The 18,846-nt window shown below is 39.2% G+C and overlaps 1 protein-coding gene across 4 annotated transcripts in view; it reads left to right on the top strand.

Moving 5' to 3' along the window:
* The first annotated feature begins 2,530 nt into the window (after window positions 1-2,530).
* Window positions 2,531-18,846, top strand: part of LUC7L2 (LUC7 like 2, pre-mRNA splicing factor) — a 71,482-nt gene continuing 55,166 nt past the window's right edge. For 3 of the 4 annotated variants that reach the window (XM_072650105.1, XM_072650102.1, XM_072650103.1), the window contains exon 1: window positions 2,531-4,064. Coding sequence is in view for 2 of the 4 variants with exons in the window: in XM_072650102.1 (XP_072506203.1) it covers window positions 4,004-4,064 (61 nt within the window). In the remaining 2 variants the exon portion in view is untranslated. Of the gene's footprint in view, window positions 15,277-18,846 lie in introns of all 4 variants that reach the window. The other variant, XM_072650101.1, reaches the window with a different exon arrangement.

The following is an 18,846-nucleotide window of genomic DNA, read 5'->3' as shown; positions in this document are numbered from 1 at the left end:
GTTAAAAACTCTACGCTAGATGTTATCTCAGCTATTTTCTAGCAAAGTTCTATAGCACTATATCGTTCCCTGTGATTCTCTATGTTTGAAACCTATGCTCCAGCATGCTTCCCATATGCCCATTGTTAAATGGCATCTTTCATACCATAATACCACAGCACTGTTTTGGACTTTGCTAACTAGTGTGCTCTGGACCAAATTTACTGAGTGACTCAGAGTCACTCAAAAAAATCAGTAAGTCTCCTAATTGTTGGTAAGCTATTATGTCCATGTGGCATTTATAAAGCATTCCACATACTTTACAATGGGAAAAGGAACAAAAGAACTTATCAAATATATTATTATAGTTGTGCCAAATCATTCAGAAAAAGTAATGAATCAAACTGAGCCTACTTGACTTTCAGTTTACGTGAGGTTTCTCTCTCCCCTGCTCCCTTTCATGTTTTCTTTGACATCTCTCCTTTCTCAGGACTATACTCATTCCCTTTCACCATAGCACTCTTTTTCAAAAAGCTTCAGTTGTTCTTTACTCTGAGGGTCAAACTTTCCACCTTCACCTTTTCCTACTACTATTAGGAGACCTGTCTAGTCAGTAGGGTCTACTACTTAATGTAATCAATCATTCTAGGGTATTGTGTTCTGGAATTCTCTGCCCTCTGCTAATACAATTTATCCTTTTAAGTTTAGCTCAAGAAATAGAGGATTTTCAAATTTTCCTGATGAAAAGACCAGAGCTAGAAAGAAAATTTGACTTTCTAACACAAGAATGAAGAGAACCATGAAAAGGTGAACAGCAAAGAGAAGTCATAAGGGACTTACTAAAGTTGAACTGTTTACATTCCTACATGGAAAGACAATATTTGTAACTCTTGAAACATTTCAGTATCTGGGTACTGGGTGGGAGTACACACACACACATGCACACACGCACACATACATAGAGACAGAGTGCACAGAGTGAATTGAAGAGGATGGGATCATATCTTAAAAAAAAAATGAAATCAAGCAGTGAGAGAGAAATATTGGGAGGAGAAAGGGAGAAGTTATATGGGGCAAATTATCTCTCATAAAAGAGGCAAGCAAAAGACTTATTAGTGGTGGGATAAAGAGGGGAGGCAAGAGAAAAACATGAGGTCTACTCTCATCACATTCCACTAAAGGAAAGAATATAATGCACACTCATTTTGATAGGAAAACCTATCTCATAATACAGGAGAGTGGGGGACAGGGGCACAAGCAGGGTGGGGGGGAGGATGGAGGGGAAGGCATGGGGAGGAGAATGCAATCCGAGGTCGACACTCATGGGGAGGGAAAGGACCATAAGAAAATAGAAGTAATGGGGGACAGGATAGGATGGAGGGAAATATAGTTAGTCCTATACAACACAACTAGTATGGAAATCATTTGCAAAACTAAACAGATTTGGCCTATATTGAATTGCTTGTCTTCCAAGGGGAAGGGGTGGAGAGGGAGGGAGCTAAAGAAGTTGGAACTCAAAGTGTTAGGACCAAATGTAATGTTCTTACCACTGGGTAACAAGAAATACAGGTTAAGGGGTCAAGAAAGCTATCTGGCCCTACAGGACAAAAGAGAAGACGGAGACATGGACAGGGAGAGAGGATAGAGGAGAGAGCAGATTGGTCACATGGGCAATTAGAATGCTTGGGTTTGGGGGGGGAGGGGACAAAAGGGGAGAAAATTTGTAACCCAAAATTTTGTGAAAATAAATGTTAAAAGTTAAATAAAAAAAAAAATTTAGCTCAAGAGCCAACTCTCCCAATTAAACATTTCCTTAGCACAGTTATCAGCCACTAGTAATAATCTGCCTGAGTTTGTAATTATACTTATGACACCAGCCAACTACACCTCATAACAGCTAACATTTATATAGCAAAGTGCTTTACAAATATGTCATGTTATCCTCACAATTACCTGGGAAGTAGGTGCTATTATTATTCTAATTTTACACACAAGGAAACAGGCAGATAGTCACATAGCAGTATCAGAGGTTGCATTTAAACTCAAGGTCTTCCTAACTGGAGATCCAGAGCTCTATCCATGACACTACACCTAGCTGCCTCTGATAACTGGTGTTGTTACTGTTTCAATTAAGTCTAACAAATAATTTAAGTGTCTGCTACGTGCACAGTGCTGTGCTAGGCACTAGGAATACAAAGACATTGGAAAAGGTCCTTTTTCTCAAGGAATTTCTACTGACTTCATGTATGTTAATCTCCCCTAAATGTATAAACCCTTTAATGATTTTTTTCTATATCGCACAGTTTTGGGACATGTGTTTAATTATCAACAGAATAAGTTAAGAGTGAACTGGGCTCAGGAAAGCATCCAGGAGCAGGGTCAGAGCTGCGAAGCGAGCAGAGAATGGAGCTATTGTGTAGCGCATTGGATCAAATACCGGCCACACTTCTCAAGTCTGGATTGGAGAACAACAAAAGCGAGGAAGATGAAAAGGGCAGTGATGATTAAAAAACAGAAAAATTTGATTTTAAAGGACAATCAGGTAATTCACAATGTAAGTTTTTGCATTTATTTTCAATGTATACATTTGAATATACATATTCATGTATGTATATATTTTCCTTTTAATAAGATTTTATTTTAGTTCAGCCTATATAGTTCAACCAATATAGAATGCCATGCAACGTTTTCCATTTTTAGACGTCATTCATCCCTTTCTATTCCAGTTATCTTCATTATTTCTTACTACTTATTATCCATATCTCTTCTGCCCCATTTGAGGTAACCTATGGTTCCCACAAATTGCGTGTTACGTGGTTACAAGAAGATATCCACGAATGCTCATTGGGAGCAGGAACTGGTTGCTTCTGTTGGCCTCTCTTTGGGCCCCCACTAGGCACAATGCCAGGCACACAGCAGGACCTACTTGATAAATGCCACTGATTGAAGTGACTGGCTTTACAATATACAAGTCCCTCCATCGGAGGGCTCAAGCGGCCAGCCCATGCTCACCCCGAATCTCTCACTCCCCAGGCGGCTCGGCTGCCCGGCCAGTCCGCCCTAGGTCTGCCCCGCCTGAACCTCCAGTCCGCGGCGCAGTTGGTGGCTCTCGGCCGCCGAGGGGGAGCACGCCCTCGCTGACCTTTCACATCTCGGCCTAAGGCCGAGGAAAGGAAAACTGTGCGGCCTCCTGCCGCGACGGCCGCCGAGGAGCCTGGGGAGCCCTCGGCACCCCAGCCCCCGCGAGTACCCGGGAGAAGAAGTACGGCGGCCTTTTCTTTACTCACTTTCCACCCGCGTTAAGCCCCGGGACGCACTACTTTGTTAAGAAAAGGGCTGCCTGGCGGCTTCAGCCAGAGCCCAGGGCCCGAGAGCCACGGCGTCCTAACGAGCGCGGTAAGCTAGCAGCCCTCAGGGCAGTTCCTGCCCAAGTCACTGGAAACTGGAAGCCTCGCGAGAGCTCGGGAGGGCACGGCCACGAGCACGAGCCCCAGAGCCGTTAGGGCGGACCACCTCCCCGGCGGGGGCGGGCGGAGGTACTGCGGTTGAACGCCAGTTGGTGGAGGCCCCGCGGGAAACGAGTGAGCGCGAGGAGCGTGCGCGCTCATGTAGGCGGCGGCGAGCGGCGGCGTCAGCTCCTGGGGGGGGGAAAGGAGAGGGTTGACGGCTTTTGTAGGGTGGCGGCAGCGGCGGCGGCGCCTTCCCGTTTGGCCCGCACCGTTTCGGTTGCGGGAGCTGGACTGAGTGTGACAGAACAAGGGTCGGGAGCGGGGGTCGCTGCCTTCTCCAGTACATCGAACTGAGGAGAAGCCGCCGCCCGGACTCTTTTCCTTTACCCTGGTCCCCCGCCCCTTCACCGCCCGCCCGGAAGAAGCGGCTGCGGCGGCGACATCATCTCACCTCACCCTCCCCTCCCCCTTTCCCGGCCCCCCCCCAGCCCTGAGAAGCCCGGCTTGCTCCCCAATTCTTTCCTCACCCCACCCGATCGCTCGCTCACTACGCTGCCGCTGCCGCCGCCGCCGCCATGTCGGCGCAGGCCCAGATGCGTGCTATGCTGGACCAGCTGATGGGCACCTCTCGGGACGGTAAGCCACAGCCAGAGCCCCGGGGACGGGGGTAAGGGATCAGGACGGAGGTGGGAAGTGCGTGGAGAAGGGGGGAGGGGAGGGCAGCGCAGGGAGCGGAGCGCTAGCTCGCCCTCGACCTGCCTAGTGTGCTGGTCGGCGGAAGGGGAGCCGGAGATTGGTAGCACGAGGTGCCCCGCTCCTCCTTCCCCACCAATCTGGGGCCAGTGGGCGGGCCCGAGGGCGGTGATTCCGACGATTGGCGGGAGCTGCTACCAATGGGACGAAGCGGGGTCGGGCCCGGCAGGTAGACGAGGGCTCGGGCATTTTTGTTGATTTACTCTAGACGAGGAACCTGGAGTTATTCGGGCTTAACCCGAGAGGCCTTTCCCTGGGCGCCTGACTCCTCCAGCGGCCCGGAGCACTGCGGCAGCCCACTGGCTGCCTCGTTCGCACAGGTTCTGGCCCATGTGCTGAAGAGTAGTTACTCCACAGGGAATTCAGCAATTCTTCCCCGCCTCCCTCCTGGATCTTGGCTGGGAGAGAAACTCCATTCCTCCCTAGTCCCCAGGAAAGCAGCTCTTACTTAGGTGCAGGTGAAACCCCCAGTCAGAGCTCTGGCCAGGCACCCAACATGGAGAATACGCATTTTTGGAGAAAATCTGACCCAAACCATGGTTTCGTGAAGTGGGTGCTTTGGTCCCATTTTGTGACTGATTGTCGAGGTCAATTTTTCAGAGGGACCTCCATTTTGTTGACGGACCCATTACTGACAAAAGTAGCTGCACAACTCTGTCCAGTTAATGTGAACATTTTGCACGTGCCCCAGATTGAAGCAATTTGAAAACTTGGTGCCAAAGTGACAGAACTTGGTGGGAAGAAGGGGGTTAGTTAGAAAAACATTTGTACAAAGATCAGCTAATGCTGACGCCTATTTTATAAAATGAATTTTAAAAATGGTGTATGGTAGTTTGTTCGAATGGAATCATTTATCAGTGGCGTGCTGAATTCGTATTTAATCAAATCCAAGTGAAAAGAAGGTACCTTGAGTATAGTGTACGGTCTTACCCTCCTTCATTTTCATTTCTCAATACCAAAACGCAAAGTTCCATTAGATAATTAATTTTTTTGATTTGAAAGTAAGTAATACTGTATCTTCTCATTCTCTACTGCAAAATATCTTGGTTTAGATAAAAAACTGTTTCTTATAACAATTTTATTAGAATGACTTTTTCTTTCATTTGTTTTACTGATATTTTAGAAGAGCACTGCCCAGTTTTACAAGCTCAGTATTTGTTCTCTTTTTAATCTCAAAATCCATAAGTTTGCAAATTATATTTTAAAAAAGATATTAAAAGATTTCCAGACCTTATATAAGTAAACAAAGAATTTTATCAAATTATTTTCGGAGGAGTGTGCTATGGAAAGGGAAAATTGGAGAAGGAAGTGATTTTTGTGTATGTACAGTTTTTTTAATTATCAAATTTTTGTATGTGAAAAAAGTTCAAAATATTTTTTTTAATTGCTAGATGGTAATTATTGCGTTGTTCGTAGTTTGTGGTATAGGGATACAGTTTTGTAACTGTTTCTTTTCAATTGAAAGAGATACCAGGAAGGATCTTACTTTTTTTGAACATTATTATTTTAAGGCAAATATGTAACGGAAGTATTATTCAGTAGTCCCACTTACAGAAATAAATGAAGCCTTAAGCACAGCGTATCTTAATCTAAATTCAACTTAGCAAGTGTTCTTTAAGCATTTGCTATGTACAAGGTATTGCATTTTTGGATCCCTTACGTGGTTATAATTTCCCTACTATACATTCCTAAGTTAGGGAGAAGAGAATATGATCAAAGTCACTGCCCCAGTCTTACAAAAGTTACTGTCACAAGTAGGCATATATAGAGATACTAAACAAAAAACAACACAACTCCCCCACCCTCAGTTTAACACTGAACTAATTTAATGAGACTGACTTGTGTTCAGCAGAAAAGTAGCTGCTTACTTCAATTTGTGTGTTTCCTTTTTTGCTTTACTTTTAATTTTTGTTGCCCTATATTTGTAGATTTTGACTTCGTACATATCTTTAAAAACCTATTATGCGTCTTCACCATAAACAGGAACATAGACCTTTCAGAAAAGTAATTTTATTTTCATTTTGGAGTGTTTTTCTTTTATTCATGCAAGTTTTGGATTAAAACAACTATTTTTCCTTTCCTTATTATAAGGTGTCATTTGTATAGAGATTTTCGCATTTTGATAGTTGCATGATTCAAGCCTTAAAGTAATTGGAATTGTTCTTTTGTATCAGTCCACCTGAAGTTATACCAGTTACATTCCTGAAAAACATTGTGTAACTTGAAACCATGTATCATGAGGCATTAAGTTTATGAACTTACTTGGTAGTGGGGGAAACTAATGCAAATTACCAGGACCATTACTGGGTCCCTGGGAGGAAGGGAGGGGAGAAACAAAAGTACCTAGAGGGCTGTAGAACAGGACACCTGACGTGAGGTGTGCTCCCTTTATACATAGAAACTAACCTTGTAGCAGTTTCTGCCTTGGGGAAATGGGGCCCAAGAAGAACTCTACCATATTGTTCTACCTTGGTGCACCAGTCTCCTAATAAGGTCTGGATGGTAGCAGCCCAGCTTGGATTGTGGGCATTGTAAAATGCACCTTATTTCCTTCCATGATCTACCAGTTAAATTTGGGAGATTAGTTAGCTAGCTCCATTAAAGCACACACCCACACACTATCTTGGTTGTGTGTAAACTTATGGTCCTTCATACTTTACTCTGAAATCATTAAATGTGGTCTTCAGTTTCCAAAAAATCTGTTTTGAGCTCTCCCAGGAGAAAGGATTTTGATTTGTGAGAAAGAACACAGAGGATTACATCTGGAAGGCAGTTCTACTTTTTGTGGGCAGCAGGAATACATCAGGTATCTGGGGGAGAGGAAAGGAAGGGAGAAAAAAGTAAAGTGATTTCTTATCAACCAGGAAGAGGGCCAAAGACAAACTGCTTCCTTTGAAATTTTGCCCAGGGTCCTGGTGGTGGCAACTGTGTGTGCCATTGAAAATCATCCTGGTTCCTAGGTTATGATGCCTGGCATACTGCATAAATAAAAGCAAGGTACTGAGTGAATTGAAACATTAGTCACTATATAAAGTAGGTTTAAATGCATCACTGTAACTGGAGGTCCAACTATATTTGAATTTTTTTTTATAAGGCATCATGGGCTAGTGAAAAGAGCACTGGAATGAGAATCAGAAGACCTGATTTTCTATTCTAGGCTTGACCCCCTAATTGTGACTTTGGGTAAGTTTAACCTTTCTGCCACTAGTTTAAAAAATCTAAAATGGGAAAAATAATGTACTTCTTTTTTCTTGCGCTGAATATTGAATGAGACATATAGCATGTGTATTTGGAGTTCTTTGAAAGATAGGCACTATCTTCCATTTATTTTTTTGGTACAAAACATGGCTTCTGCAAGTCCTTGTTTTAAGATTTTGTTATTTTATGCAAGTCTACCTGTACTAATGGAAGGAAGGAATTGTCTGTAGCACTCCAAAACCAAATAAAAGAGGTTAATTGTGATTTCTGTCCCAGTAGATATACTTTCTAATTACATTCTCCTTGCATTCATATTTAAAATACTTGTATTCCCAATTGGTGGTGGGAAGCCTGTGGGTAACAGCAGAAAGGCAGGATATGAAAATATCTGTGAAGATTAAAAAAATGCAAATACTGTACAATTGTTTGTATAATAATTGAGTGTTCTCTAGAGGGTTTCAATATTTGTGCATCTGTATAACAGGCAGTATGGTATAAAGGAAAAAGCACTAAACTTACAAGACTAGAGTTTGAGTTTTGCCTCTTCCGCTTTATTAGCTTTTTAATCTTTGGCAGGTCTGCTCTGAGCCATATTTCCTCATCTGTAATATATAGATTACCTACTTCACAAGGAGGGGCAGCTAGGTGACACAGTGGATAGATTGCTGGCCCTGGAGTCAGAAGGTGACAAATGTGACCTCAGATACTTCTTAGTGGCTGTGAAATCCTAGGCAAGTTACTTAACCCTGTTTGCCTCAGTTTCCTTATCTGTAAAGTGAGCTGGAGAAGGAAATGGCAAACCACTCCAGGATCTTTGCTAAGAAAACCCCAAATGGGGATTACAAAGAATTAGATAAGATTCAATACCAACAACAGTTAACAAAGTTGTTGTGAGTATTAAATGAGGTAATAGATACGAAACCTTGAATACCTTTCAGCTATTCCATAAACAATAGTTTATTGATAGCTGTGTCTGGAGAGGTTTCACCTAGTCAAAGCACCTGGGCCAAAGAGAAGAAATTGAAGTGTCTTTGGTTCTTAATCCAAAAAGGTCTAGGAAGGATGAATGAATAGCACAAGGTGTTTATACTGAAATGTCTTCTGGTGAGCTTGCTGAAAGATCTGTGCCTGGCTCTCACTAACCTTATGAAAATTAAGTAAATCTTGTTGGGAAGATACAAGGTTGTTCTAAGTGCCCCTCACTGAAGTTTCTAATTCTCTTGATTCTTTTTGTAACCTTTATAAACAGCTGAAACTTAAAATAAGTGAAAGTTAACATCTAATTACCAAAAGGTTATTTTTATTTAAACACCCCCCTCCTTTTTAATGGAGAATCTTTCCAAAATGTCTTGTACACTTTCCTGTCTCTGTAATAATACAATCCTTTTATCATTCAGGAGCATCATTTATTGCTGTGTGTATAGATAGATGTGATATAGATAGAAATGTGGGTGGCAGGCCTTCAGGTTAAATAAAATGGTGATAATTTGACCTTGTTTTTAGTTACTTGCATAATTTTCGAAAATGTGTAGCTTCATAATGTCCATTTTTGTGGACATGGCTGCCTTTATACAGATTCACTTTTTACATTTTAGACAAGCCAACCAAAAAATCATTGTTTTCATTATCAGTGTCTAACTTGTTAGGATTCAAAACTTGATTTGTTGGTGTTTTTTTGTTTTAATCACTAACACAGTTACCTGTGTTAGCTTCTTTATAGTTTCAATCTCCTCTTATGTCCTATTTGGATCAGGTATTTGTCCTAGTTTCTTTAGGGGATGTTTCACTAACAGACACACATTTTTAAAAATTAGAAGACATTTCTATAAACATGGCTCTAGACAAAAACTTTTTTCTAAACTCTTCTTTAATGTCTTACGTTTAGAATTCTAGACATATGCCAGATTTAAAATTGTTTGTCTGATGTTATGAGTTTGAAACCACTATATAACCTGTATTATGAATCGACTTTCTCATAAAACTTGAGTAATAATATTTCATATTCTGAAATGGTTCTGGTCCTTAAGTTGAATTAATGAACCAACAGAAGAAGAAATGTTAAAAAATAACCTGATGGTAACTGTGTCCTTGAGGTGAGCTCTATCTGTGGTTGTCTAGCAATAAAATACCTTTGCTAGCTTCAGATAAACCCTTAGTTTCGAAATTTTTTTTTTGTGGATACCAAAAGATAATTGAGCCCATCAGAAGACATTTCTTTGTCCATCCCTTCATTAGTTTGCATAGCATAAACAGTGGACAAATGTGCAATGAATTTTTTTTAACTCCAGGAGGATTGATATTTATTCTAATCAGTAAGAGTCTTGCAGGAGTTACTACGCTCTGTGATGTAGGTGATAGCAAACAGTAAACATGGACTGGATCGGTGATTGGCTTTATGGAGGGATAGGCAGGTTAAGAGGAATAGGCATATCAAAATAACCCTTGGGTCAATACTATTGAAGGATTAAGTGTACAGAAGAGTTTTGAAGCCCAGTAGAAGATTCATAACTGGCATGTCAATCAACATGAACAGAACAAGAAAAAAATAAAGCAGTTGACTGGAGCCTGGAACCAGTGGAACAGAAGTGGGCCTTAGAGTGATATTCTGAACTAGAGAAAACCCTTAAGATTTCAAGGATTTTATATAGTTCCTGTAGAGTTAGAAACAAATCCCACCATGGTCAACTCAGACTGAGTACTTAGAAGTGCCTGGTTGGAGTGGGGGCAGAGTTTATGACTATTGCTGACTGGAACTCGTAATACTAGTATAGGCAAGATTAAGTCTTTCTATTTGTAGTCTACTTAAACCTGGGAATAAATGGAATATTATTGTTCTCTAAGAGAAGACAGATATGAAGAATTCAGAGAAACAAGGGGAAGAATTGCATGTACTGTTGCAAAATGGGAAATAAAAAGCATATACAATGGCTCCAACAGTGTAAGTGAAGGGAGTGCAGGAAGGCAGTAAAAATTTAGGTCAAATGCAACAATGTTGTTTGCAAATTGTTCAAGTTAAAATGTCCTTTCCCAAAATGGAAGTGAGGAGACAGAAGAAAGCCAATCTCCTTAACACATTTCCTCACTCCCATCCTTTTTCAAAAAATGGAAATGCCAAAGAGAATAAATATGGCTAAAACCACACAGGAAAATAATGGGTAAAGCAGAGTGCCAATTACAGTAAACTAAAACATTTTGTGGAGCACTTGAATCAGCAAACATATTTAAAGTAATAGAAATGGAATCAGAAACCATATAACATCCCCAAATACTTTCTCAAATGGATGGCTATTTTTAGAAATGAGTAAGAATGGGTACTAGCAAGAAAATCACAAGACCAAATAAAACAGGAACTAGAAGAAACAGATCAAAAAATATTTATGTAGTCCTTGCTGTGTCCCAGGTATAGTGCTAGTCACTTCGGGATATACACCCTCTCTCCTTCCCTTCCTCTCCCTCCCAAGGAAGAAATAATACCCTCAAGGACTTTGTGTTGGGGGGGGAAATGACATGTACATTCTTAAATTTATACAAAATAAGATTAAGGTAGTTGAAATAGTTCAGGAAGGTACCAGCAGTTAGGGGTACCAGGAAAGGTTTCTGTAAAAGGTGGTGCTTGAGCTTCATCTTTTTTTCTTTTTTTTTTATGGACTTAATCATCAACAAACACAAACATTTCAAAATCCTAAGAAAACTAGGGAAGAGAAAAGAAAAGTTATGCCGTTTTTAGTGTGTGTGTGTGTGTGTGTGTGTGTGTGTGTGTATGTGTATGTGTATGTGTGTAAAGCTTAATGGGATCATAACAACATTACTCTGTGTTCCCTTCTGTCCTTGTTTCTACTAGGCATTTTAAAAAATGTCTCTTACTCATCCCAGCACCAGAAATATGCATAGTTGAGCAAAAGAAATCAACACATTGGCCATCTCTGGGAATTCATGTCAGATTCTGTACCTCTAGTCCCTCATCTCTACCAAGAAGTGGGAGTTACATTGCTACATTGAGCTTTTATAATCATGATTGGTTGCTACTTTAGTCTTTCAGTGTTGTTTCTCTTGGTTCTCCTCTTTTTCACTCATATCAGTTCATCTAGTCTTTCCATATTTCTTTGAATCCATATTCATTATTTATAATGACAAATATGAACAAATAATGACAGTAATGAACAAAACCATTGCATTTATGTACCACAGTTTGTTTGACTGTTTGTTCTCCAATTAATGGACATCTATTTTGTTTCTAGTTTTTTGCTACAACAAAAAGTGCTGCTACAAATATTCTTGTATATATAAGTCCTTTCCCTCTGTCCTTGTCCTCATTGGGGATACCTGTCTAACAGTAGTTTGGCAGGTCGAAGGGTCTATGGTTTTTAGAGTATAGTTTCTAAGGTATAGTTCCAAATTGTTTTCCAAAATGATTGAACCAGTTCGTAGCTCAATTAGCAGTTCAGTAGTTTGCCAGCCACACCACAACCCTTGCAAAAATTTGTTTTCCTTGTTTGGTCTTTGCCATTCTGATATGTACAAGGTATGAAACCTTAAGAGTTGTTTGAATTTCCACTTCTATTATTATTAATGAATTGCAGCATTATTTTTTTTTCAAATGAGAACTATCCGCTCATATGCTTTGTTCACTTACCTAATGGGGAATTGAACTGTTTCTTGAATGAGGAACTCAGTGAAGTGAAGAAACTTCATTCTTGGCCTGAGGAGTAGCCAGTGGAAAGCCATGGAAATGAGAGGTAAAATAAAAGATTACAGGAAAATATGAAACTAGAATTAAGAATTTGGGAGGAAATAATAAATAAAATGACTAATAAAGAAGAAATCATAAAAACAGCCAAAGCAGACTGACTGAAAGCAAAAAAATAACCCCCCCAAAAACCCTAAAACCATTTGTCAGGAAGTACAGATGACTTTAGTTCCATGATGATTTAGTTCAAAAAATATTTTGACTTCTCATTTAGCATTGAGCCAAAGTCACTATAATAAAGTAACTGTATAACTTTTTTTTGGTAGAAACAACTGATACTGAATGGTGGTTCCAGTTATTTTGTTCCATTGTGAGTAGGGCCAAGTGGTCTTAATAGCTTTCCTTCTCTAATCTGGAAATAATTTGATTTCTTGTCCTTTGATGTCATAATACAAATGAAATAATTGTACATGGTTACTTTTCTCTTTTAAAGTTAGCACACCCTTCTTGTGCTTCAATTCTTTGCCTTTTACTGGATTAAGAAATTAATGCTGTTGAATGATGCTTAATGATGCTTAGCTTTGTTTGATTGCTTTTCTGTTCTGCTGTAGCACTGGACTATATAGAATACTATCCTTAATCATTAAGGATATGTATCTCTGCAACTAAGGAAATTCACAAACCCTGTGCTGTAGTGCATATATTATGCTAGCCTTTAAGCATAATTGAATAATTAAAGATAACTATTTAGCTTTAAGATTTCGTGAGAAGATCAGATTTCATAAGAGGACCATGTTTATTTTATCTTCATTGTCTTTTATCCATGGTGTTCCTCTTTCCTCTTTCTTGTGAGTTGGTGATGTATAGAGTCTGTACAGCCTTTAGTCTCGGAGGAATCCAAACCCCCTAAAAGTCAGTGGGTTGTAGTTGTGAAAAGGTCCCTAAGTATTAAGAGCTTTGACTCACAGCACCTAGAGAAAAAACTGTATGGACATGAATGGTTAGGGGGACAGGGAAGTTTGAAGTTAAACTGAGGCTGTGGCATAACATGGCAAGGAGTGCTTGTCCCAGGGAAGCATGCCTGAAACTGAAAACTAGAAACTGTGAATTATTAAGGTTTGGTTTGGTTTTTTTCCTTAATGCTTTTTGTACAGCTAATGCCTCCACAAGCTAATGTCATACACAGTTTGGTATATGTATGCCTTTTTACCATGGTCCTGTCTGAATACAGATTGCTATCTGAATACAGATTGCTCTCAAGTGCAATTGGAATCTGTTGCCCTTGCATTAGTATCTCCCCAGTCATAAAATCATGGTTTTGGAACCTGAAAAGACTTCAGATAATCATCTAATCCATCCTGCTAATCTTGGAGATGAGGAAATTGAAATCTAGAGAGTTGATGTGAATAGTTCCGTCACAAAAGCCAGATGCTCTGGCTCCAAATCCAAAGCCTTTTCCATTGTACCATGATGGTCTACACTATTCAAGATGTTCCTGTAGCCTCAGTGAATTGCCTTCTGTGGTTATTGACCTGGGAGACTATTTTCTCCTATTGTTAACATGTGTTATGTATTATAGTAGTCTGGAGGCGAGAGTTATAAGAAAAAGATAAGACATGGTTCTTGTCCCCACAGGGCTTAAAGTCTCAATTGAATATAGAAGCCTAATACATTTTTTTAAAACCCCATTTTCTTTTGTAAGGTATAAGCAATGCTTTAATAATAAATAATAATAGTATTTATAAATAGCATTTTGAAGTTTGCAGAGCACTTCATGCAGATTACCTAATTTCATCCTCACAACTATCCTGAGAGGTAGGTGCTATTATTATCTCCATATTACAGAAGAGGAAACAGACTTGGGTCAGATGACTTGCCCAGGGTCCCACAGCCAGAAAGTATCTGAGATAGATTTTGATTATCCTGATCAGGTCATCCTGACTCCAAGTCAGGCGCTCAACCCACTGTACCACCTTGTTGCTCCTAAGATTAGGATGTCTACTGTGCTACTTTAAAGTGTTTCCTAACTTTCTGAGTTTTGTTTTCCCAGTATATTTTGCTTTCATTACCCTCTGTCCTTAATCAACGAGTATTTATTAAGCACCTACTCTGTGCCAGATACTGTGCTGAGAGTTGTATTACTAGTTCTGCTGTCTGGTATTCTTCTTGCTTTTCGTTGTCATTTTTCTACCCCTCCCTTTTTTTTTTAAAACTTTTTTCCATCTTGGCTTTGACTGGTAAATGCTGGCTTTTATAGTCATCACTAGTCAGTGAGTGCTGCTTTCTAGTCAACAACCAATCACTTCATGTGTTCAATTTTGTTCATCTCTTTTCATTTCTTCTTGTGTATAAGGGATTCTTAAGGTTCATGTGATTTACATATGAAGGGGACCATAGAAATCATCTGTTCCTAGTTCAAGTCATTCCCTTCTCCCCCATCTCAAAGATGAATAAAACGAAGCCAGAGAGGTTAAATAGCTTGTCCGTGTTGTTTTAAGGAGCAGGTAGTAGACCTGGGATTCCAATCCAACTCTTCTGCATGCAAATCCAATAATCTTTTTATTACACTATGTTGTTTAATTTGAGATTTGTGTTTATTTAACTAGTTGACTGGGTTATCTCAAAAATCTAATCTAGCTGTGTTCAAAGAAGTTTTAATCGTTACCTACCAAGTTCAGAGTACTTAACCTTGAAGTAGAGATGGTAATGATGAATGTCATAGTCTCTGCCCTAAAGAAACTTAATTTCTGGTAAGAGAGACATATGTCTGTTGACACAGTATAATTGAAAATAGAATATATAAGTGAATGGGAAGGTTCTGAAGTGCTCTAAGAGGTAGAAATCGATACTGGATCTGAGCGTTGGCAGAGACTTCAAGGAAGAAGACTAGCATTAAAAGTAAATCTTGCAGGATGGATGAGATTTCATAAAGGAAGGAAGATTCTGTGATTTTGTGAGCTTATAATTCTGTGCAAATAAACACCAGAACTATTCAAGGCTAAAAATTTGTAAGAGCCAGCCTGCCCTTCCTGGAGAAAGTACATCATAAAATAAATTATGTTTGTCAAAATAATACTTGCTATTTTAGTACCACAAAAGGATTTATCTGTAGTCTCCAGAAGTCTTCTACTGGCATTCACCCCTACCTGTGCCTGGGGAGTTCTGCTTGTGTGGTGTTAATGGATATGGAATGCATCGAACCATTGTAAGGTAACATCTTTTACTAATTTTGCCATCCCTGTGATTCTACTATCAGCCCCTCCTCCCTTTAATGGATATATTGAAATGGGCAAGGTGTCTTGTGTTTATTTTACTCATTTTTTCATTTTGAATTTCATTCCCATACAGTTCCGAGGACCTTTTCCTTGTCATTGGAGTAGCTTAGTTACTACTACTTCTTGTCCAAAAATAGCATGAAGCGATAGTATATATTTAAGATTTATTATCAAATATTAAGCACTTGTTTATATGAAAGATATTGTGCTGAATGCTTCAACTCCAAGTACAATTTCTGTGACTGAATACATTAAATGTGAGAGGATAACATTAACTGAACTGTGATATTGTGTACTCATGTTTGAAGGAAAAACAACTGACCTGCTCAGAGTTGTGGATTTGGAATGAGAAAATCCGAGTTTCAATCCTGCCTCTCTTAGTACCTTTTAAAAATTTTCCACAAATCATTAGATTACTCTGCAGTGAATCAGTTTCCCCATCTCTGAAATGAGGGAGTTGACTTAGATACTCTCTTAGATCCCTTCAATTCTGTATCTATGATCCTTTGAATCTTTCAAAAAGTGAACCAATCCTCTATGATTTATAATACTTCGCCTGCTGTTTTTTCCCTGTGCTATAATGTGTGGAATATACACGCATGTTCTCTCTTCATACATGACACATATATACATAAACACACATAGCTTTCTGACATGTGTTTCTAAAAACAAGACTAAAACAATATTTAATAAAATATAATAAGCATTATTTAAATAATAGTTATAACTAATGTTAATAAATACTGTTTGTTAATGATAAATAATAGTATTATGCTTTTGCAACTTACAAGACAGAAGCAGCACTTTGAAAAAAATTCCACAGTGGGCCCCATTTGAAAGTGAATAATCTCTTCTTAATTACAAGTTAAGAATCATTCTTTATGAATAAGGACAAACTGGACATTCCTGGCAGTGGAGTGATTTGGAATTGGGTGAGGTTAATATTGAGTTGTAAATTTTGTATACGCAGGTAGAATAGTGGCAGAGCTGACCTTTGACACCAACTGGCTATATGGATTTGAGCAAGCCCCCAAGCAGCTCTCTAGAATAACAGTTGTGCTTCTGCTGGAGACTTCCTGCCCAGTGAAATCTCTAGTCTAAACTAAAGAAAAAAATTGATAGGGATTTGAAGAAATTATGGTGGGGAAGAGGCAGGATATTTAAATACCAGATCTTTTGAATTTTGTTTTAAGTAGGCCCGAGTTGGAGAAGGATTGAAGAGTAGGAATGTAGAATATAGAAATCGGGTGAGGTTGGATGGTTAATGTAGCTGTTACACTTCTAATAAATCATCTCTAGTTAGTTGTAGTTCTGCCTAAAGACAAAAGACTGTACCACATGTCTTTCACAGTCTTTTCCAGTCTAGTTATTCAATTAAAATTGTGGAAACTGATCAGAGACTTTAATGGGGACCTCTCAGATCATAGCCAGTTGCCTGTTGAAAGGATGAATAGTGAGAGGAAAGTTCTTCACAATTGTGTTTTTTGTATGTGAAAGTGCTCACTTTTTCTCCCTTTCTAAGCCAAATTCCTGTCATTTTGAACAAGTGGAGTGAATTTAATGCTGACCCTCTCTCTCTTTCAAAGATGCCTAGAAAGGACTTTGCCTGTTCTATTCTCTGACTTTTAGGCAGGACTGTGCCAAAAACATTTCCCAAAGTCTTACAGTCTTTTCTTATGATATTTAGGTGAAAGAAAATTGTATTGAAGGAATTAACCCTTTGACTGTAAATTGGTATACATGGAAAGAGGTAGCTGAGAAAAACATTTAAGGTAAAAAAGAAGTAGGACTCAGCTCCATGCTTTTCCTCTACTGTGATTGATAAGGAGCCGCTTGGGAACAAAAGGGAGAGAATACTAAGCAGCGAGAGAGCAGTGGTGTGTACCGTGTCCTGTTCTAGAGCTCTCTGTTCAGGTTTCTGTTCTTATTCCACGGAGCCAATTCTCTAACAATTGAGGGATAGAGAAAGGCAGTGAGGTCAGACAGATCTAGGAGGTGAAGGGAGGAAGTATGTGTTCACTTCTCTGAGTCTCAGTTTGCTAAATGAGCAGGTTAGACTAGTTGAGCTATATGATTCTAGTCTGCTCTCCATAGTCTCCTGTGTAGGCAAAAATAAGAGCTTATGTTTTAGGACAGCAGCAGCTGGATTATCCTTTCTTGTTAATTTCTAGTTAGAAAAATTTCAGGTGGTGTGGCAGAGATATATTTTTAAACGATGACTTCAGTGTAGGTGGTACAACAGATTGAATCAGTAAATTCTACTGTTGCCTAATTCCCTTAGCTAAGGCAGGACTGGGGAAGAGGAGAGGGACAAGACAGTTGATGGATCCCCAGTTCTAGAAAAACTTATAATATGGGGGTCCTTTGCTGGAGGAACCTGTTCTGAATTTCCAGCCAGAGTATCCAGAATTCAAATTCTGGTTATGTTATATACTTACTCACATGATTGTAAATAGAATCACTTAATTTTTTTCCTCTATAAAATAAGATTGAATTATATATCAACGATCTTCTCTTCTAGCTTTAAATTTCTGAACCTATGAGCCTGAATTCAGGATCTGGTTAGGATTGGTCTTTCCTTCCCTTTGGAGCCCTGCCTATATAGAATTACCTCCTCCAGATGGTATTATTAGATGAATTATCGATACAATTTCTATTGGATTACTTGAAAAGTTCACAGATACTGGAGGGGCATGCATGCTAAGCTTTGTGTTGTTTGAGCAATCCATAGTTCTCCCATGGCGACAGGTGGGAGACTTGTTTTCTGGAGCATGGACTATAAGATTTTTTTTCTGGAATAATTTGATCTTTTGTTTACCCTAAAATTTTCTAATAGCTTCACTTTAGGCAATATCTACACTCCTTTAAAAACTGGAAAATTTTGGAGCAAAACAGATGTTTGTTTATATATAATGTAAAATAATGTGTAGATGTGTGCTGTATAAACTGTGCCTTTTTTCTCTGAATATTTAATTGGCCTTTCACTATATAGCCACAGTTTTCCCCACCACTCTTCTACATGAACTCTCTGCTTCAGACTAATCTACTTATTCCCTCTATATATTCACATTCCTGCCTTCCTTTTCTTCTCTAAGTCCTTTTTTTCAAAACACCAATCAAATCCTGTCCCCTCCATGAAGCCTTTCCTGAACTGTGTGATTTTTGGTGATCTCTTGTTTCTTATACAAATTGTAGTGGCTGTTGCCTATGCCATTCTTTTAGAATTAGTTTTACTGTCTATACTTCCTTGCATTCTTATTTATTTCTTTGTTTTACTTCCCCAGCTAAGCTGTAAATTTGTAGATGAAGTCTATACCTTATACTTTGTGTGCCCTAGACCCTAGCACATAGTTGGCTTTCTTAATGACAGTTTGAACACAGCTTTAGCATAAAAAGGATATGTTTGCTTAACTTATTTCATGTTATGAACTTTTGCCCAGAAAACTCAGTCTTTCTATGAATTTAAAAAAAAATTTTTAAATTTATTTTTAGTTTTCAGCATTCA

This window comes from Notamacropus eugenii, chromosome 3 (assembly GCF_028372415.1).
Source record: "Notamacropus eugenii isolate mMacEug1 chromosome 3, mMacEug1.pri_v2, whole genome shotgun sequence".
Classification (NCBI taxonomy): Eukaryota; Metazoa; Chordata; class Mammalia; order Diprotodontia; family Macropodidae; genus Notamacropus; species Notamacropus eugenii.
This window is presented reverse-complemented; position numbering and strand designations above follow the sequence as displayed.